Source organism: Triturus cristatus, chromosome 2_2 (assembly GCF_964204655.1).
Source record: "Triturus cristatus chromosome 2_2, aTriCri1.1, whole genome shotgun sequence".
Taxonomy (NCBI): Eukaryota; Metazoa; Chordata; class Amphibia; order Caudata; family Salamandridae; genus Triturus; species Triturus cristatus.
Window position 1 is genome coordinate 576885710 of NC_140582.1, and position 22736 is coordinate 576908445.

At 44.4% G+C, this 22736-nt stretch overlaps 1 protein-coding gene across 1 annotated transcript in view; it reads left to right on the forward strand.

Moving 5' to 3' along the window:
- LOC146862531 (uncharacterized) overlaps nt 1-22139 on the forward strand; it is a 55145-nt gene extending 33006 nt beyond the window's left edge. Inside the window, exon 5 of the mRNA XM_085643094.1 lies at nt 21973-22139. Within this exon, the coding sequence (XP_085499220.1) occupies nt 21973-22139 (167 nt within the window). The remainder of the gene's footprint in view (nt 1-21972) is intronic.
- Nucleotides 22140-22736: the final 597 nt, after the last annotated feature.

Sequence of the window (22736 nt, forward strand, 5' to 3'; positions counted from 1 at the left end):
CCTATTCAATTCATCTAACTTTATTGCTGGACTTTTAGCAAAATACAACCGTCTCACAAACTTTCTCATTTCAGTATGATGAACAGCCAGCATCCTAAAATGATGGAAAACACTATTACACACTTTTCTAGATAGACAAGCCAGAGAATGACCCTGCAAACCAGTATTCTCTCTCACTCTGCATGGATCCAGACTTTGAAGCACCTTAATCTTCTGTTTTACACTTTTTTTTACTATATTCTCTTAGAAACTCACGAAATTTATCAATAGATTCCTGACGCACAGTGCAAATACTACTACAATTCCAAGTGTACACTGGGGCTTTAGGACGTCTCCCCATAGCCTCAGCCGCCATCACTTGTACCTCATCTCTTGGAACCATTATCTCCTTCTCCATTATGCAACCATTTTTCACTTCGTAAGCACGACCTCTGGTGTCAACTGCATGCAGCAAACTATTACTTTGAAAATAGCTCTCTTCATTAAAAAAAGGTTCACTACTTGAACTATGCATCCATTTTCCTAAAAACACTTTACAAAAGTTTGTTCTGTTCACTACTCTTTTCCTTTTGCTTTGTGATTTCAGTACATTAACCATTTTATCTAATGTCTGCATCCTATTCAAAATTAAAATGAATAGTTTCCTTTTTAATTCTAATGCCTTTGCTGCAATGGCTTCAATTTCTTTTTTTCTCTTATAAAACTTAGCCTTTTGCTTATATTTCTTCACATCCTTTATCAAATTGGACATAACTCTTCTCTGAAACATTTTTCTACGTATCTCTTTAAACGCTGTTTTTCTGTTTAAGTTTATCTTTTTAGTTGCAGAAGGTATATTTGCATTAACTAAATGCTCAATTTTTTCCTCTCCTTTTCTATTGAAAACATTTTTTCCAGTACAGACATTTTGTACATTTTTCCTTTTTTTGAATATGTTCTTTAAAAAATCTTTTGTTTGCTTACCAGAAGATTTTTTCTTTTTCCCAACATGAGCATCTCCAACTAACTTAGGTCCTCCAGTTGTCTTCAAATATAGGTTTTTTTTGTGGTCTTTCTTTACTCTGGATTTTGTAGGCATCTTAAATTTTGTTCACTGCTCTTCAGCAATACCTGAAAAAAACTAAAAAAAAATTCCTTTATTTTATTTAAATATATTACTACATTTTTTATGTTCTTTAGAAATCTTAAAATACTATAAACCCCTTTCCTATAAATGAAAATCACAATAACACCTTCACAAATTAAATTTCTAAAAATAATTCCTGTGTGCACACAAAGTCATGCTTTGAAATTAGGCAGAAAACTGCTTTTTCAGACCAGCACCATGTGTAACCTGGGTGACTGCCTACACTCCAGCAAGGGCAACCAGCCTTAGTGATGCTGTATGTATTTGCATTACTGACTGAAACCTCAAACCCCACTCGGTTGTGAATACTGTGCATGATTCCACAAGGTAAGCAGCTGGGTGTGTGCTAAGAGTCTGCTTCTGCACCAAAAAATGGCTCCCCCTTTCCATCTAATGCAACTGTGAAATCACCAGAGCAATACGCAATAAATCTCTGCCTGTAATTCCTATATGCACACAGAGTCATGTTTTCACATTAGTCACAAAACGAAATTTCTTTGCCATTTTGAAAGCACACTTACTACTCTTTTTTTTGGCAAGTGATAAACACTTTTACAGACTGACACATTATGAATCCACTTTTCAGATTCTTAAAAAAGCACATGTCCAAACTGCTTTTTCAGTCCAGCACCATTTGTAACCTGGGTGACTGCCTACACTCCAGCAAGGGCAACCAGCCTTAGTGATGCTGAATGTATTTGCATTAATGACTGAAACCTCAAACCCCACTCGCTTCTGAATACTGTGCATGATTCCACATGGTAAGCAGCTGGGTGTGTGCTAAGAGTCTGCTTCTGCACCAAAAAATGGCTCCCCCTTTCCATCTAATGCAACTGTGAAATCACCAGAGCAATACGCAATAAATCTCTGCCTGTAATTCCTATTTGCACACAGAGTCATGTTTTCACATTAGTCACAAAACGAAATTTCTTTGCCAATTTGAAAGCACACTTACTACTCTTTTTTTTGGCAAGTGATAATCACTTTTACAGACTGACACATTATGAATCCACTTTTCAGATTCTTAAAAAAGCACATGTCCAAACTGCTTTTTCAGACCAGCACCATTTGTAACCTGGGTGACTGCCTACACTCCAGCAAGGGCAACCAGCCTTAGTGATGCTGAATGTATTTGCATTACTGACTGAAACCTCAAACCCCACTCGCTTGTGAATACTGTACATGATTCCACATGGTAAGCAGCTGGGTGTGTGCTAAGAGTCTGCTTCTGCACCAAAAAATGGCTCCCCCTTTCCATCTAATGCAACTGTGAAATCACCAGAGCAATACGCAATAAATCTCTGCCTGTAATTCCTATTTGCACACAGAGTCATGTTTTCACATTAGTCACAAAACGAAATTTCTTTGCCAATTTGAAAGCACACTTACTACTCTTTTTTTTGGCAAGTGATAATCACTTTTACAGACTGACACATTATGAATCCACTTTTCAGATTCTTGAAAAAGCACATGTCCAAAGTGGTTTTTCAGACCAGCACCATTTGTAACCTGGGTGACTGCCTACACTCCAGCAAGGGCAACCAGCCTTAGTGATGCTGAATGTATTTGCATTACTGACTGAAACCTCAAACCCCACTCGCTTGTAAATACTGTGCATGATTCCACATGGTAAGCAGCTGGGTGTGTGCTAAGACTCTGCTTCTGCACCAAAAAATGGCTCCCCCTTTCCATCTAATGCAACTGTGAAATCACCAGAGCAATACGCAATAAATCTCTGCCTGTAATTCCTATTTGCACACAGAGTCATGTTTTCACATTAGTCACAAAACGAAATTTCTTTGCCAATTTGAAAGCACACTTACTACTCTTTTTTTTGGCAAGTGATAATCACTTTTACAGACTGACACATTATGAATCCACTTTTCAGATTTTTTAAAAAGCACATGTCCAAACTGCTTTTTCAGACCAGCACCATTTGTAACATGGGTGACTGCCTACACTCCAGCAAGGGCAACCAGCCTTAGTGATGCTGAATGTATTTGCATTACTGACTGAAACCTCAAACCCCACTCGCTTGTGAATACTGTGCATGATTCCACATGGTAAGCAGCTGGGTGTGTGCTAAGCGTCTGCTTCTGCACCAAAAAATGGCTCCCCCTTTCCATCTAATGCAACTGTGAAATCACCAGAGCAATACGCAATAAATCTCTGCCTGTAATTCCTGTTTGCACACAGAGTCATGTTTTCACATTAGTCACAAAACGAAATTTCTTTGCCAATTTGAAAGCACACTTACTACTCTTTTTTTTGGCAAGTGATAATCACTTTTACAGACTGACACATTATGAATCCACTTTTCAGATTTTTTAAAAAGCACATGTCCAAACTGCTTTTTCAGACCAGCACCATTTGTAACCTGGGTGACTGCCTACACTCCAGCAAGGGCAACCAACCTTAGTGATGCTGAATGTATTTGCATTACTGACTGAAACCTCAAACCCCACTCGCTTGTGAATACTGTGCATGATTCCACATGGTAAGCAGCTGGGTGTGTGCTAAGAGTCTGCTTCTGCACCAAAAAATGGCTCCCCCTTTCCATCTTATGCAACTGTGAAATCACCAGAGCAATACACAATAAATCTCTGCCTGTAATTCCTATTTGCACACAGTGTCATGTTTTCACATTAGTCACAAAACAAAATTTCTTTGCCAATTTGAAAGCACACTTACTACTCTTTTTTTTGGCAAGTGATAAACACTTTTACAGACTGACACATTATGAATCCACTTTTCAGATTCTTAAAAAAGCACATGTCCAAACTGCTTTTTCAGACCAGCACCATTTGTAACCTGGGTGACTGCCTACACTCCAGCAAGGGCAACCAACCTTAGTGATGCTGAATGTATTTGCATTACTGACTGAAACCTCAAACCCCACTCGCTTGTGAATACTGTGCATGATTCCACATGGTAAGCAGCTGGGTGTGTGCTAAGAGTCTGCTTCTGCACCAAAAAATGGCTCCCCCTTTCCATCTAATGCAACTGTGAAATCACCAGAGCAATACACAATAAATCTCTGCCTGTAATTCCTATTTGCACACAGTGTCATGTTTTCACATTAGTCACAAAACGAAATTTCTTTGCCAATTTGAAAGCACACTTACTACTCTTTTTTTTGGCAAGTGATAAACACTTTTACAGACTGACACATTATGAATCCACTTTTCAGATTCTTAAAAAAGCACATGTCCAAACTGCTTTTTCAGACCAGCACCATTTGTAACCTGGGTGACTGCCTACACTCCAGCAAGGGCAACCAGCCTTAGTGATGCTGAATGTATTTGCATTACTGACTGAAACCTCAAACCCCACTCGCTTGTGAATACTGTACATGATTCCACATGGTAAGCAGCTGGGTGTGTGCTAAGAGTCTGCTTCTGCACCAAAAAATGGCTCCCCCTTTCCATTTAATGCAACTGTGAAATCACCAGAGCAATACGCAATAAATCTCTGCCTGTAATTCCTATTTGCACACAGAGTCATGTTTTCACATTAGTCACAAAACGAAATTTCTTTGCCAATTTGAAAGCACACTTACTACTCTTTTTTTTGGCAAGTGATAATCACTTTTACAGACTGACACATTATGAATCCACTTTTCAGATTCTTAAAAAAGCACATGTCCAAACTGATTTTTCAGACCAGCACCATTTGTAACCTGGGTGACTGCCTACACTCCAGCAAGGGCAACCAGCCTTAGAGATGCTGTATGTATTTGCATTACTGAGTCCAACCTCAAACCCTTAAACTATTCTTTTTTTATACCAGTACACCTTAATTTATCGTGAAAACATAGTCCATATTATTTTACATGTTCCTCACATTTAAATTTCTCCCAAAACAGAAAATAATAAACACAACTTCAACAAAAGGAATCCCATTTCTATTATTCATTTCTTAATTTACCATATACATCCCCTCTCAAACTCTAAACTCACCTTTAAAATTAGTTAGTTGTGAAAGAAATGTGGCACTCAAACAGCAGATTATCAGAGCCAGGATCTCTGTTCTTTACACCTCTCTCCTCTCAGCAGAACCAGATAATGGCAAACTTTCCCTCTCTTTTTCCACACATATACATGTTAGTTTCAAATCTCAGTGCTTCCCCCTTTTTTTCAAATGTAATCACACATTTCTATTGGTTGAAAACCAACCCTTTTCCTAAAGTACCCTTCCCCCAACTTGACTTCTGCCTAGTACCCTTCCCCCAACTTGACTTCTGCCTGCTACCATAGCAACAGCTCATGGAACACTGCTGTGTGGAGTTAGGTCAGAAATTCACCAAACAATGTTTCAATTCCACAGAGCAAGAGTGCTTGACTTTTCAAACCTAACAGCAAATCCATAGTACTGTTCTTTGGTAACACATTTTTCTGTACCAATACAAAACATGCTTCTATTAATTTACACATACAGCCTAGTTTTTATTCTAGAATGGTATGAAACAGCCAATCAGTTCTTTTTTTTATGAAAAAAATATGTATGCCTCCATTTCCAAACTGTCTTTCTTTTCATATTGCCATTCTACTGAAAGACACCTCCTGAGTGCATCCAGTTCTCCTTTGAAGATGTTCACAGTGTGGATTGTAGGGCACAGCTATGTCTTCTGGAGTGAAAAGTATGCAGAGAAAACAGATATGGTGAGAGACCTTGCTTTGCCAAATGTAGACATTAAATGGATTGGTCAGAGAGGGTTAAAGTGGCACCAATTGATGCTATTGGTGAAATCCTTCATGCACATCCAACACCCTGACCTCATAATAGTGCACTGTGGTGGCAATGACCTAGACACTTTGACTGGGGTAGGTCTGGAAATGCTTATGAAGGACACCTTTGCACAACTGTTTTCACTTTTCCCTAAAACTGCCTTTGTGTTTTCTAACATATGCCAAAGGCAAAAATGGAACTGGTCCAATCATTTCTGTCCGCAGATTGACAAAGCAAGAAAGCACGTCAACAAATCTGTTTCTGCTTTCCTCCGTGACTATGGTATGGGTTCCATTTACCACAACAACTTGCGTTACGACATGCAAGACATTTATAGAGGAGATGGTGTGCACTTCAATGATGAAGGGAACAGAGTCTTCCTCTTGAACCTTAGACTCTGCATCGGTACTTACTTGTAGGTACCACTAAAAAATCACTTCATAAACACAACGGCTCTTTTTAGAGCCCCCTAATATCTAAACACTTAAATCTGCATTTCATTTCTTTTTTTTTTTTTTTTTTACCGTACGCTTACCGTACGCGTACCCCGCGATTTTTTTTAAAATCAATAAATGTTTTCTTTGTACTTTTCTGTCCTTCTTTGACCCCCTTACAAATGTTAGGGGGTCTGTAACTCTCCTCCTTGCCCCCTTTTCTTGTTATCACTCTTTTTTTTCTGAGTGAAACACACGAAATGGCGGCCGCCGCTTCCTGGTTTCGACCGATTCGAATGTTTACTAAGATCTAAGAGCCAATCAGAATCGCGCTCGCGCACGCCACCGTACGCGTACGGTAAGCGTACCGTAAGCGCACCGTAAGCTGGCTCAGATATATATATTGATTTAAAGGCTATTTTCTCAGAATCTACTGAACAGATTTACACCAAACCTACAAAAGGCACTTCCTTGACCTGAGGACTACCTCTCTGCCAAATTTCTAGTAATTCTGTTCAGCCGTTCGGGCTGTAGCCCTGTCTAAAGGTCCTACGGAAAAATGCATGGGAAAAATGCATTTTGGGACCCCCCTTTTATCTCAGCCCCCGCTTGACGAATCCCCCCGAGACTTTCAGGGTAGGAGCGGAGCGCAGCGCCCCACCTATTTTGAAAAATTCGCGAGGATTCGTCGACCGGCGCCAAAGTTATTCAAAATAGAATGTTGTGGATTTCCTATGGAAACGTGGTCCTAACTATAACTACCTACTGGCGACCGCCAGTAGGTAATATATATATATATATATTAGGACCTAGTTACTATAGGAAAATGGCAACATTCTATTCACAATAATTTTGGCGATGATTGCTGAATCTTCGTAAAATTTTTAAAACTAATTCTTTGTTGAGATCAGCTTCTATGTTGACAGTTTGGGGCTGATTCGTCAAGGGGAGGGCGAGAAAAAAGGGGGGTCCCAAAACATGTTTTTTCAATGTTAATTTCCATAGGAAACTTTAGACAAGTCTACAGGTCGAACGCCAGGGAGCTGCATTGCAGAGAAGTATTCAGAGGCCACGCCCCTTTTTACAACACTCTGCAACGCAGCTCCGTGGCACTTACTGGAAGTACCTGGTGGGCTCGTTGGCCCCCAGGGGACCTCAGAATTGAAGAGGAATTAATTCCCCAACTTAAAATGCGCCACAGGGCGTGTTTGCACACATGTCAACTCAGGTCCTGCCCCCTTCCTTCACCACTGTGCAAACGCACCCCGTGGCGTGTTTTAAATTGGGGGATTAACTCCCCTTGAATCCTGAGGGTCCCTGGGGTGCAACTAGCCCACCAGGTACCTACCATAGCAAACTGCAGTGTCCCGGGGGTGGGCACCCTGGGACACTGCAGGAGCCGGCCCTGGGGGTGGTGGTCCCCAGGAATAAATCTAAGCACAAGGCCCCCCTTAACACATACTTTGAGGTCCAAGAGAAAGGGGGAAGAACTAGACAGTAAGGGAAAAGCTCTTTCAGGACCTATATAATTTTATTTGAGACTACAAAGAGTTCTCACCTGCCATCATCAAAAAGGTAAAATTAAACAAAAAGAAACATGTATTTATTAACAGTTTTTATTTATATTTTTTTGAATTTTATGAATATTCATCAAGGGCTCCAGGAGTGGGGCGGCACAGCCCCCCTCCTACCATTTACAAAGCCCCGGGGAGGTGGCGGTCCCTGGGGCTTGGGAGTCCGTAACGGACCCCTCAATTTGCATACTTAGTGCCCCAGGGAGGTGGCAGTCCCTGGGGTATGTGGGGGGCTCAAGCACCCCCACACAGGTTTGTTTATTTTTTAAAAAAACAAGCCCCGGGGGGTGGCGGTCCCAGGGGCTCGGCGGGGCCATGTGCCCTCACAAATATTTTAGAAAAGCCCCGGGGACCGCCACCCCCCGGGGCTTTTCTAAAATATTTGTAGGGGGCCTTTGAGCCTCCCCACCCATTTAATACACAAGCCCCGGGGGTGGCGGTTCCCGGGGCTTGGGGGGGCCTTTGAGCCCCCCACCCATTTAATTTTTGAAAAGCCCCAGCGGGTGGCAGTCCCCGGGGCTGGGGGGCCCCTTTGGGCCCCCCATTACAATATAGAGATTGCCCCCGGGACTTGGCCCACCCGGGGGCTAAATAATAACGAAGCGCGGGAGCCCGCGCTTCTTTTTTTCTTTTCATGGCCGGATCTACGGATCCTCTGAGCATCCCGTGATTTTTTCAACAAAAAAAATAAATGGGTGGGTCCTGGGGGTCCTTGTGGGACCCCCTGAGCAGGCCTACGGGGTCAGAGTGTTTCTACCCTGCCCCCTTTTTGTGTTTTGCGCGATTGGTTTTCTCTTTTCTTGTGCCTCGGTTCTACCGAGGCACAAGATGGCTGCTAACACTTCCTGGTTTGGCGTGTTGACAGCCAATTAGCATTAAGCTTGTGATCGGTAGGGTGCGTTGATCCTCCGTACCTCTAGATATCACTATCTTTATTCCTTAATTTCTCAAAAACTACTGAACGGATTTACACCTTTTTTGAAAAGGTCACTTTCTGAGCCAAGCAGTACCTTTTTGCCAAATTTGGTGTAATTCCGTTCAGCAGTTTTCGCTATAACAGTGTCCAAATTTTCCTATGGGAAAATTCTTTTTTCACCACTATTTTTTTAATTTCTCAGGAACTACTAAACGGATTTACACCATTTAAAAATAAGGTCGCTTTCTGAACCAAGGGCTAATTTGGTGTAATTCCATTCAGCAGTTCGGGCTGTAGGTGTGTCTAAAATTTCCAATGGGAAATAACATGGGGAAACCGCGTTTTGGGACCCCCTTTTTTCTCAACCCCCGCTTGATAAATCACCCCCAAACTTTCAGGATAGGAGCTGACCGGAACGGGCCATTAGTTTTGAAAATTTTGCAAAGATTCGTCAACCGGCGCCAAAGTTATTGGGAAAAGAATGTTACAATTTTCCTATGAATAATAGGTCCTAAATATAACTACCTACTGGCGACCGCCAGTAGGTAAAATATATATATTGGTAGAATGAACTGCACTACAACTCCCATAAGTCCTTGGAGAAAGCTCATTGGAGCAAGCCTATCAGCCTATCAGAAGGCAGAAAGTAGTATTAAGGTGTGGCAAGAAACGCTGTGTACTTGGTAAACCAGCCTATGAAGAAGGAATACTATCCGAAATGCGTCGGCTACATCCCACTGTGTGTTGAGGCCTGAGGAGATTGATTGCATCTAGAGTGCGCTTCGCTGAATGGGCAACTTGGAGCAGTATGTTTTCACGGTAGCCCAGCCGTGGACAGCGCAACACCGCATATGAAAAGCGGGCCGTAGGGCTTGAAATCACGTCTGCCTCCTTTGGGGAAGCGAGATTTATCGCATCCAGAGTGCGCGTCGCTTGTGGGCAACTCAGAGCATCATGTTTTCACGGCAGCCCAGCCGTGGAATGTGCACCACCGCATTATAACAGCGGCTTGAGGGGCTTGGAATCACGTCAGGCACCTTGGGAGAAGCAATACCCGGCAATAGAGACCCAGCACACAATGGGGACCATTTGAGGGTTTGATTTGGGGACCCTATGCACACAGCACCCATTTGGGTAGAATGAACTGCACTACAACTCCCATAAGGCCTTGGAGAAAGCTCATTGAAGTAAGCCTATCAGCCTATCAGAAGGCAGAAAGTAGTATTAAGGTGTGGCAAGAAACGCTGTGTACTTGGTAAACCAGCCTATGAAGAAGGAATACTATACGAAACGCGTAGGCTACATCCCAATGTGTGTTGAGGCCTGAGGAGATTTATTGCATCTAGAGTGCGCTTCGCTGTATGGGCAACTTGGAGCAGTATGTTTTCACGGTAGCATAGCTGTGGACAGCGCAACACCGCATATGAAAAGTGGGCCGTGGGGCATAAAATCAGGTCTGGCTCCTTGGGGGAAGCGAGATTTATCGCATCCAGAGTGCGCGTTGCTTGTGGGCAACTCGGAGCATCATGTTTTCACGGCAGCCCAGCTGTGGAATGGGCACCACCGCATTATAACAGCGGCTTGAGGGGCTTGGAATCACGTCAGGCACGTTGGGAGAAGCAATACCCGGCAATAGAGACCCAGCACACGATGTGGCCCATTTGAAGGTTTGATTTGGGGACCCTATGCACACAGCACCCATTTGGGTAGAATGAACTGCACTACAACTCCCATAAGTCCTTGGAGAAAGCTCATTCGAGCAAGCGTATCAGCCTATCAGAAGGCAGAAAGTAGTATTAAGGTGTGGCAAGAAACGCTGTGTACTTGGTAAACCAGCCTATGAAGAAGGAATACTATCCGAAATGCGTCGGCTACATCCCACTGTGTGTTGAGGCCTGAGGAGATTTATTGCATCTAGAGTGCGCTTCGCTGAATGGGCAATTTGGAGCAGTATGTTTTCGCGGTAGCCCAGCCGTGGACAGTGCAACACCGCATATGAAAAGTGGGCCGTGGGGCTTGAAATGACGTCTGGCTCCTTGGGGGAAGCGAGATTTATCACATCCAGAGTGCGTGTCGCTTGTGGGCAACTCGGAGCATCATGTATTCACGGCAGCCCAGCCGTGCAATGCGCACCACCGCATTATAACAGCGGTTTGAGAGGCTTGGAATCACGTCAGGAACCTTGGGAGAAGCAAAACCCAGCAATAGAGACCCAGCACACGATGGGGCCCATTTGAGGGTTTGATTTGGGGACCCTATGCACACTGCACCCATTTGGGTAGAATGAACTGCACTACAACTCCCATAAGTCCTTGGAGAATGCTCATTGGAGCAAGCCTATCAAAAGGTAGAAAGTAGTATTAAGGTGTGGCAAGAAACGCTGTGTACTTGGTAAACCAGCCTATGAAGAAGGAATACTATCCGAAACGCGTCGGCTACATCCCACTGTGTGTTGAGGCCTGAGGAGATTTATTGCATCTAGAGTGCGCTTCGCTGAATGGGCAACTTGGAGCAGTATGTTTTCACGGTAGCCCAGCTGTGGACAGTGCAACACCGCATATGAAAAGTGGGCCGTGGGGCTTGAAATCACGTCTGGCTCCTTGGGGGAAGCGAGATTTATCACATCCAGAGTGCGTGTCGCTTGTGGGCAACTCGGAGCATCATGTTTTCACGGCAGCCCAGCCGTGCAATGCACACCATCGCATTAAAACAGCGGTTTGAGAGGCTTGGAATCACGTCAGGCACCTTGGGAGAAGCAATACCCAGCAATAGAGACCCAGCACACGATGGGGCCCATTTGAGGTTTGATTTGGGGGCCCTATGCACACAGCACCCATTTGGGTAGAATGAACTGCACTACAACTCCCATAAGTCCTTGGAGAATGCTCATTGGAGCAAGCCTATCACCCTATCAGAAGGCAGAAAGTAGTATTGAGGTGTGGCAAGAAACGCTGTGTACTTGGTAAACCAGCCTATGAAGAAGGAATACTATCCGAAACGCGTCGGCTACATCCCACTGTGTGTTGAGGCCTGAGGAGATTTATTGCATCTAGAGTGTGCTTCGCTGAATGCGCCAGTAGGTAGCAATAGTTAGGACCTATTTTCCAATCTTCGCAAAATTTTCCAAACTTTTGGCCAGCTCCGGTCTGCTCCTATCCTGAAACTTTCACGGTGATTCGTCAAGCGGGGGCCGAGAAAAAAGGGAGGTCCCAAAACGCGTTTTCCCCATGCATTTTCCCCTAGGACCTGTTGACGCAGCTACAGCCCGAACTGCTGAACGGAATTACACCAAATTTGGCAAAGAGGTAGTCCTCATTTCAGACTCGTGCCTTTTGCTTAAATGGTGTAAATCCGTTCAGTAGTTCCTGAGAAAATTAGAGGTAAAAGTATATATATATCTATGGCCTCGGAGGATCCGCGCACCCTCCCCGCACCCTCCCGAGCACGAGCTGAATGCTTATTGAATGCCAACACTCTGAATGAGGAAGTGTTGGCAGCCATCTTGCGCCTCGGTAGAACAGAGGCACAAGAAAGCCCCCCGAAAAAAGCGCAAAACGTGACAAGGAGGCAGGGTAGAAGCACCCTGGCCCCCTATGCCTGCTCAGGGGGTCCCACAAGGACCCCCAAGGACCCAAAAATGGCCAAGTCCCAGGGGCAATATGTCTATTATAATGGGGGGCCCAGAGGGGCCCCCCAGCCCCGGGGACTGCCACCCCGGGCTTATCTGAATTATGGGGGGGCTCTCAGCCCCCCCACCCCCGTGGACCGCCACCCCCGGGGCTTTATTTTACATGGGTGGGGGGGCTCAAAGGCCCCCCAAGCCCCGGGGATGGCCACACCCCGGGGCTTTATGTCAATGTATGCGGGGGGCTCATGGCCCCCCCGCAGCCCCGGGGGGCCACCTCCCCGGGGCACTAATTATTTAAAATAGGGGGTCCATTACGGACCCCCAAGCCGCAGGGACCACCACCCCCCAGGGCTTCAAATTAAGTGGGAGGGGGCCGCGCGGCCTCCCCAGAGCCAATGATGGCCCTGGGGACCGCCACCCCCCAGGGCCGGCTCCTGCAGTGTCCCGGGGTGCCCACCCCTGGGACACTGCTGTTTGCAATGGCAGAGCGGGAGCCTCGCGGCTCCCACCCTGCCATTGCAAACTGCTTTGCTTCATTGAAGCGAGAGCAGGGAATCCTGCTGTCGCTTCAATGAAGCAAAGCAGATTGCTTTTCCACATGGGGATCAGCATGTTAGCTGCTCCCCATGTGGAAAAGCAATGTCGGCTCCCGCAGGAGGCGGGGAGCCGGCTGGAACCGTGAGGGGATTGGGGACCCCCCATGGTCCCCAATGAGGTGGCCAGGCCCCGGGGGATGGGGTCCACCGGGCCAGTAGTGGCCCGGGAGGGGGGCCACACGGCCCCCCTCCTAAAAATTAAAAAAACAACAAATAAACGGCCCGGGGGATGGGGGCAAGGAAGCCCCCCTCCAAAATACAAAAATAAAAAAAAAGGGCCATGCCCCGGGGGATGGGGTCCCTGGGGCAAATTATGGCCTCGGGAGGGGGGCCACGCGACCCCCTTCCCGATTTTTGGGTTTTTTTAATAAAAAAAAAAACTGGGGGCAGGCCCTGGGGGATGGGGTCCCCAGGGCCAATAAATTAGAAAAAGAAGGGGGGCTACACAGCCCCCCTTCTAAAAAAAGAAAAGAAAAAAAAAGACGGGATCGGGCCGGAGGCCACGCCCCCTCCTTGCACCACTCTGCAAACGCGCCCCCTGGCGCGTTTGCAGAGGGGGATCTAATTCCCCTTGAATACTGGGGGTTCCTGGGAGCCAACTAGCCCACCAGGAACCTCCAGTATGCACCAGGGGGCTGCGTTGCAGAGAGGTGTAATGAGGCCACGCCCCTTTTTACACCTCTCTGCAACGCAGCTCCATGGCGCTTACTGGAGGTACCTGGTGGGCTAGTTGGCTGCCAGGGGACCTCAGGATTCAATGGGACTTAATCTCCCAACTTGACATGCGCCACAGGCCGCGTTTGCACAGTGGTGAAGGTAGGGGGCGGGGCCTGAGGTGATATGTGTGCAAACACGCCCTATGGCGCGTTTTAAGTTGGGGAATTCATTCCTCTTCAATCCAGAGCTCCCCTAGGGGCCAACTAGACCACCTGGTACCTCCACTAAGCGCCACGGAGCTACATTGCAGAGTGTTGTAAAAAGGGGCGTGGTCTCTGAACACCTCTCTGCAATGCAGCTCCCTGGTGCATACTGGAGGTACCTGGTGGGCTAGTTGGCCACCAGGGGACCTCAGGATTGAAGACGAATTAATTCCCCAGCTTAAAACGCGCCACAGGGCATGTTTGCACACGTCACCTCAGGCCCCGCTCCCTTCCTTCACCATTGTACAATTATTCCTCTAAAATCGTAAGTCTAAGCGTACTTACCAGTAACTTGTATTTTCTTCCAAAGGAATCCATTGTGTGGTTTTCACCAGAAAAGTTTCTAAGTGTCCATTTCTGAAACGTACAAATATTCCTCTAAAATCAGCCGAACTACGAATTCCGATTTACTCACCTGTTATCAGGAGTGAACCCAGTGCTGTATCTTTTAGCCCAACATTGACCATGGAAAGTAATTCTAAGCGTACTTACCAGTAACTTGTATTTCCTTCCATAGGAATCCATTGTGTGGTTTTCAGGAGAAAAGTTTCTAAGTATCCAATTTTGAAATACACAAATATTCCTCTAAAATCAGCCGAACTATGAATTCCGATTTACTCACCTGTTATCAGGAGACAACCCAGGGCTGCATCTTTTAGCCCAGCACTGACCCTGGAAAGTAATTCTAAGCGTACTTACCAGTAACTTGTATTTCCTTCCATAGGAATCCATTGTGTGGTTTTCACCAGAAAAGTTTCTAAGTGTCCAATTTTGAAACGTACAAATATTCCTCTAAAATCAGCCGAACTACGAACTTCAATTTACTCACCTGTCATGCTGTCAATGATCAATAGAACACTATCAAATATACTTATACACCTATATCGACATTACACACCAGCACACATCCTAATCACTTATGAAGTCAGCCTACTCACTTATGCAAACAATGGATCATACTTACTTTTACTTAGCTATACACTTATAAAAACACCACTTCATCTATTCATATAGATAATAACTCATACTTAGTGTGTTATAAAAACACTATTACAAGTATAGTTATCCATACAGTCACTCATACAATCACTGAGTCTTATGTATACTTATTTATATACAAAAACTGACACATACACTGGCTTTTATTTTCCTAATTTGTTGGACATGTACCATTGAGACATATATTGGCTCATCGCCACACCCATAAAGATATTCACTCACCCAAACAACTGTTATAACATGTAGTTTTAACTTCATATACCTACTGAATCAACTATTCACACATCTTTGGGCAGTCACACACACCCCACCGAACCACACACACATTCACTCTCCCATACAAATACTCAGTTAACTAATCAATAAATAATATAGACTTTCACGTAGCTAGTAACCAACTGGTGCAGCAGTTTACACAACAACTGACAAATTGATACAGATATTCACACAGTTTAGTCACTATCCAATATATTTAGTGAGACACTATAAATTAGTCAAGTAAACAGTCAATCACACTGCTACTAAATCCTCCATCCAGATATTTATATTTATATTTCCACTCATTCTTCAATGCAAATTACTATATATATATAATACATATTTAAATAACAAACCAAACCACATTCACTGGATGATGTCATCAGTGATGTCATCAGTGATGTCATTTGAGATGTCATCAGTGATGTCACTGACCATGTCATGAATGATGTAATATGTGACATCATCAGCAGTGGATTGCGGGCACACGAGATGTAGTTAGTACAACTAACTATATCGGAGGAATTTCAATGGTTTTGTTCGAGTGAAATGTCCAGCTAACTATAACACCCCTAAAACCAATTGTTTTTTCAGTGAATTTCTAAGGTTTTTTTAAATGCTAATTCCTAACTATATCAGGCCTGAAACCTATGTTTTTTTCAGTGAATATATATATATAGATATACATACAGATATGTATACATATATATATTGTTGTAAATATGTTGACATTTTTAAGGCATATAAGCATGAAGAAAGGTGTCAAATGAAGCTTCAACGGGTTAACATTATAGTACTTATTAGCCGTTTTAATCCATGGAGGTTTGAGAACTCGATCTGCAGATGTCCAGGGACTAAAATGAAAAAATAAGGACACTAACCCTATGGTCAAGTGAGATTTCTGAGGCTGCAAATTCCCCAGCACTGACGGGCTGGCAACAAGACTAAAGTTAATCCTGCAGCCTCCATTTCTGGATATGGGGCACACTCGCTTTGTCCAAAGAAAAATGTAAAGGTCCACATAAAAGGGCATTGTAAGCCCACTCTGACCCCTAGACCATACTGGCGACCCTCAACTGTTCCCCCACAAAACAGGAAAAAGTTAAAAAAAAATGACTCAACACACCTAAACTAGTGCTGGTAGCTCATGGTCTCAGAACCTAGGCAATGGACTGAATATACCTAAAATGGTGCTTGAAGTTTGTGCCCCTGAAAACTAGACACCTAACTATGGGCGATGTCTTGGGTGAATTAAGACTGTGGGCTAGTTGTTGGTGCTGGGGACTACTAATGCCATTTTGGGTGTGTCAATCATTCAGCCATGGAAAGTAGGGAATGGACTACAGACACATTTGATGACAGTTGGAAATTAAACCATGGCATAAAAATGCCTCCTTAGGTGTGCCCTAGGGTGAAATTCCGATTTTTGGGGGGCGGCTGTTGTTTATTTTTATTCTCATTCATATTCATACTCAACTTTTTTTACTAAAATGTGCAGAATGTGCTGCCCTTCTTTTGCTGGGAAACTGATCCAACATGCCTAGAGACAAAGGCTACACTCCCTGTAAAGTATTTTTCAGTTTCGAGACCATTCTGAGATTCTGATTGGCTGTCAACTAAGGCAATCTTGGTCAACAAGAAAAAGTGTGATTTCCTTGGTAACCAAGCACGCATCATTTACTGAGAAGCAGGAGTCCCGCCAAGGTGTTTCAGCAAGTAGCTGCTCCATTAGCTGCTAACATGGCTCGTCAGGAGAGCCAGCCATGCCGGGAGCATTAGCTGCATCTGCACAGGAGGAGGAGGAGGAGGACGTGCAGTGCCTTGGGGAACATGCCACCCAACAAAACACATGAATGAGTGGGAATTGTTTTTGCACGGGGGAGGAGGGGGTAGTAAATGTGCTGACAGTCATAGGAAAACTCTTCTATAAGAAGCTCAGCTCAGGGACTAGAGACTACTGCTCCTTCAGAACGATGTGGAAACACCTAAAGTTGAAGCATGAACAGGAGCACTGTAGACGGCAACAGACTAGAGTCGAGGCACAACATTGCCAAGCATGCCAGAAGACACTGTGCAGAAGCAGCAAGAGGTAACCCAATATACATCTGAGAGTCATTTTACTCTATTTTATAGAGTGCAAGGTGCATGCATATATATGGCGTGGAGAATAAAATCGCCGCATAGGAGATGAGTAGATGGAGGAGCATTATCGAAAGTTCCATCAGTAAACAAAAAAAAATAAATTTGGAAGTGCCCATTTGCCCAAAAAGTTGTATACAAAAGTATAAACATCAAAACAAAACCAAAAAGATAAAATCACGTCCCAAAAAACCTAATGAATCATTCTCTGAAGTACTACCACAGCAATCTAAAAAATGATGGGTCTCCATTAAGCATGAAGCAGCTTGATAAGCATGGGTGAATATGGAGACCAATGGGACCAGAGTTATTAAGGAAATCAATAAAGTGGATGAGCACCATAGTGGTCTATGTTAATCTGGTCTCGGTTTGAAATCTGGAAGCGCGTTCTCAGCAGAGCTTTTGCTGCCTACAGGGATTTCATTGGACAATATATCCTCAATGATTCCTCCCATACCCTGGTTTAAAAATACACGATTCGAGGAAGAATTTGCCTTATTTCGAAGATCTGGAACTGTCTAGCTAATGAACTTTCCTCACTAAATCTAAAAGATAGTGAAGACAGTGTAAGCACTCACTTATTTATGGAATTAGAAATCCAACAATTGAATTTCTCTCTTCTTACATATACGCACGTTTTCCTTACGAGGAATGCTATTTTGATTCATTAAATATATAGCATCGTTAAACAAATCCTTAAAACATTTGAAGCGTCTGGTTTGCTAAAGATGATGTTACCACGATTGAATCCTCCAGAGTGCTGATAATGACGTATCTCTTGGCCTAGATTGTAATCCAAGATTTTCGTTTCTTAGACTAACACTGAACATTCCTCTTTTAAAGCCAAAATTGTATTTGAGATACCGTAGCAGGGAATATTTCATAACTCCTTCGAGTACTAAGACATTCTGGCCGAAAATATATTTTTAATCTGCTTTGTGTCACAAACATGCGATTCAAAGTATTTTAATTTACACATACTTCATGTCACCCCAGCATTTCCTACCGAAAATGCTGACAAACCACGTCGCCCATGGTGAAATCTTCATAGGTGAAGTGGCCCTTTCAGAAAACAAACACACCATACAGGAAAATATGATCCCATTTTTCTAGTTTACTAAAAATACTATTTTTTTTTAGATAATTATAGTTCCATGCTGTCACTGAAGCCAACCAAAACAGCAAACAGACTGGTTTAATCTGTAGTAAAGTTTCTGCAACGGTTATGTAAGTGAATAGTAAAAGACACTAATGTACATTTCTGAATAAAGCACATTGAATGCTGGTTGCCAGTAGATAAGAATAAACGACCAGCTGATTCTATTGGAAAATAGTATTCCAGAAAGATTGTACAATTGTGAATCAGAGTGATACGTTTTTTGAGAGAGAGAGGCAGGAGTCTTGATGAGAGGAATGAAAAATGTCCTAACTAACGTAACAGAAAGTTTCAATTCTTTTAATGACTCGGAGGCTATGCCTTCTCTCTTCACTTTATTTAACAGCAGCCAATTAACAAAATAACAACTACTTTCCCATGAAGCCTTGAGAAAACTGTAGTACAAGAAAAATTTTCAATGAGGGCACAGTCCTACGTGGTCTAATCAGTGACAATCCAGCTCAACGTAGTCCATCTTCACTGCTCATTTCCTCTTTCATCGTGCGAAGTCAGTCGTTGGAGCATTATCACAAATCTTGTTTATTTGAATATGATCCTACAAGGACAAAGGGACATTGTCACTTATCGAATAAGTATTTGCCAAAGCCTTTGGACAAGTAACTGTGAGAGCAGACATTAAGCAACACTGTCCCAACAAATTCAAGGTTAAACTGTATTACTTACTCCGAAATGGGGAGGGCAATCATCAAATGAGATCCCTAGGGTGGGAAAATCCTCCCCTCTAAGTCCGTAATGGAACTGAAACTTTCCTTTACGTTAGATTGGAATTTTTTCATTCTATGTCGTGACTGGAGGCGAGGATTATGCTAGTTTAAAGCTTGCTCACCCCGAGGTGAGCCATGTCTCGCACTGGCTTGAAGTAGAATCTTTTAAAGGTCGAGTCCGAAGAATAATCTGCCGCGTTGAGGATATCCTCCAAAGGACACCCAAGCTAAATGCTTTAGATGCCATTGCGCCCCGTGCTGAGTGGGCTTGATAGTCCTTGAGGCTAATACCTGCCTCTTACATAACCCACCTCACCCATCTAGCTATGGTGGGGGAAGAAACCGCCCAAAAGGGCTTGCGTAACGTGATAAGGAGGTGTCTCTCTCCTGGGGGATGGAATTCCTCCCTCATTTCCTCATATGCTTTCAAGCAACGGACAGCACATAGTTTAGGGGAGTCTGGGAACTCTGGGTAAGAGATTACTCTTGTGTGACACTTCGTCCTTCTGTGTACCATAAAAGTCACACCATTAGGGGTGAATATGCTGCCTGTGATGACTAAGGCCCTCACGTCAGAGAAGCGGCAGCAAGAAATGAGACAGAGTAGCATAGCCAGTTTAGCTGACAGTTCCTTTCGTGAGAGGAAACTATTGAGTTCCCAGGATAGAAACAGGTTAAGAACTTGATTCACATCCCACAAGGATGAATAATGGGGATCAAGGGGTAGCGAGATTCTGATACCCCATAACAGTCTGCATACGAGAGGGTGCTCCCCAATGCCCGCGTTGTTGAGCGGCACATGGCCCGCTGAAATGGCTGATCAAAAGGTATTTATTGACCTGTAGTCCAGGCCACTAGAGCCCAGATGAGCCAGATGTTCAGTATGTGAACTACATCGGCGTCCTGGAGATTAAAACCCCCTTGCATACACCAACGGGACCATCTGCCCCAAGCGGATCTATATTGTTTAACCATGCTGTCCACCCAAGCCTTGGACATGAATGCGTCAGCCTTTTCCGAAAGGCCTGGGACCTTCCATCGTCTCCTGTAATCTGCCATGCCATGAGCCACAAAGAGTTTCCCTGAATCAGTGTATGAGGAGTTTGATCGGGGTACAGGAGGAGAGTTGGAAACTTGGGGAGTAGGATTGGAGAATTCCAGGAAAGTTCCAATAGAACTATAAACCAAACTTGCGACCTCCAAAGAGGGGTGGCCAACACCACCTCCGCTCGTTGTCCCCTGACCTGTTCCGTTGCTCTTGTGACCATCGCAAAGGGGGGGAAGCGTACCCCTTCTGCTGACTCTAGTCCTGGAGGAAGGCATCCATGGCTATTGCCAACGGGTCGGGTCTCCAACTGAAAAAATGAGGGAGCTGGTGGTCCAATCGAATGTATGATGTTACAACGCAAACATTTACAAGGCATGCCTTTACAATGCAGTTTTTACATCGCAACAACCATTATAACACATGATTTTACATTGCATGCCATCACAACGCATTTTTAGAAACTACATTTACAAAGCATGCCATTACATCGTGTTATACCATTACAACGCATACCATTACTTGCATTTAAGGTAAGTGTTAGATAGTTTATGGATAAAAGTTACTATTCCCACTCCAGTAAGTGCAACAGTAGGGTAAGTGTTGGATAGTGTAGGGGTAAAAATTACTATTCCCACTCCAGTGAGTGCAACAGTAGGGTAAGTGTTGGATAGTGTAAGGGTAAAAACTATGTGTTGTAATAGTATGCATTGTAATGGTATGCGTTGTAGTGAAATGCATTGTAAAGACATGCGTTGTAGTGACATGTGATGTAATGGCTGCGTTGTAATGGCATGCGATGTAAAGGATGTTGCATTGTAATGACTGCATTGTAAAGGTAGTTCGATGTAATGACTGCGTTGTAAAGGTTGTTAATCGGTCAAATCTCGAGGCAAACATGTCCACCGAAAACAGATCCCAACGGTCATTCTATGTCGCAAAGACCTCTGGGTCGAGCTTCCACAGACTGGAGTCTCTGAAGTTGCAGGACTGGAAATCCCCCACTTGATTTTCTCGACCGGGTAGGTACTCTGCTGTGACTGACACTTGGTGGTCCAGACAGTTTTACCAAAAGCTGGCGGCCAAGTCCGAAAGAGCCTTGGATCTCATGCCCCCCAAATGGTTGATATAAAAGACCGCCAAAATATTGTCCATCTTTAGAAGGACTGAATGGATTCTCTCATCCAACAACGGACGGCGAAATAGCCTGCCAGGAGTCTTTAACAATTGATATGTAATGTGTTCTTCTAGAGACAACAATCCTCCGGTAGAAAACTCGCCGCATCTGGCCCACCAGCCTACTCTGCTGGTGTCATATTCCATCACCAAGTCTGGGGCCGACCCAGAGATCGCCCAGCCGTTTCAGGCTTGCATGTGCTCCAACCACCATCTGATCTCCTCTCGGGCCTCCTCGGACAAAACTATTTTGTGGGAGTAAGGACAACCTCTTTGTAAATGTGTGACTTTGAGACGCTGTAGCACTTGATATTGGAGAGTGCCTGGGAAAATGGCCTGGATCGAGGCAGAAAAGAGACTGACTATTCAGGCCATTTGTCTGAGCGACGCCTGATGTCGTGCGAGGGAATGCCTCAATTTGTGTTGGATTTTTGAGACCTTTTTGGCCCGAAGACTGAGAGTGGAGGAAGTGGAGTCTACTACAAAGCCCAGAAATGTAAGGGTCTTTGAAGGCGTGAGAATTGAATTGTCTCATTCCCTACAAACCCCAAGCCCTGGAGAAGATCCACAGCCACTCGAAGGTGGCAAAGAAGCTGGTGAGGGCTTGCGCCCATCAGGAAAATATCATCCAGGTATACAATCATTCGTATACCTTGAGCCCTCAGGAACTCTACTGCCGGTCTGAGGACCTTGGTGAAGCTCCAAGGAGCCGAAGATAAACCGAAAGGAAGAACGGAAAATTCGTAAATTTGATGCCGCCACATGAACTGGAGGAACCGCCTGTGGGGAGGAAAAACCGGAATAACCAGATAGGCATCTTTGAGATCAAGCTGCACCATCCAGTCCAAAGTATGCAAAACATCCCTGAGGAGGTGGATTCCTTACATTTTGAAGTGGCGGTAGACCAACCACTCATTGAATTAGCTGAGATTGATAACCAGCCGTTTGCCCCCATTCGTTTTGCCTACCAAAAGTATGTTGCTGATGAACCCTCGAGGGTGAAGGGTTGTGGGGACGATAGCACCTTCGGCCAGAAGGGATGTGACTTCCGCTTCCACTAGGAAATCCTCTTGTTGCAAGAACTGAATGGGAAGGCGTCTGCGCTCTTGATAGGGTTCACCTACATAATCTCTGTGGAACCCCTGAACTGTCTGCAGCACCCATGAGTCCCCCATGGTGGAAGTCCAGGCCAGGAAATAATTCCCAAGCCTCCCCCCTTACCCTTAAGTGAAAAGGAGGGAGAACACTCACCAGGGCTTGTAGAGGAAGCTGCACCTCGTTATCCTCTGCCATTGCCACGCTGGCCTCTCGTGGGG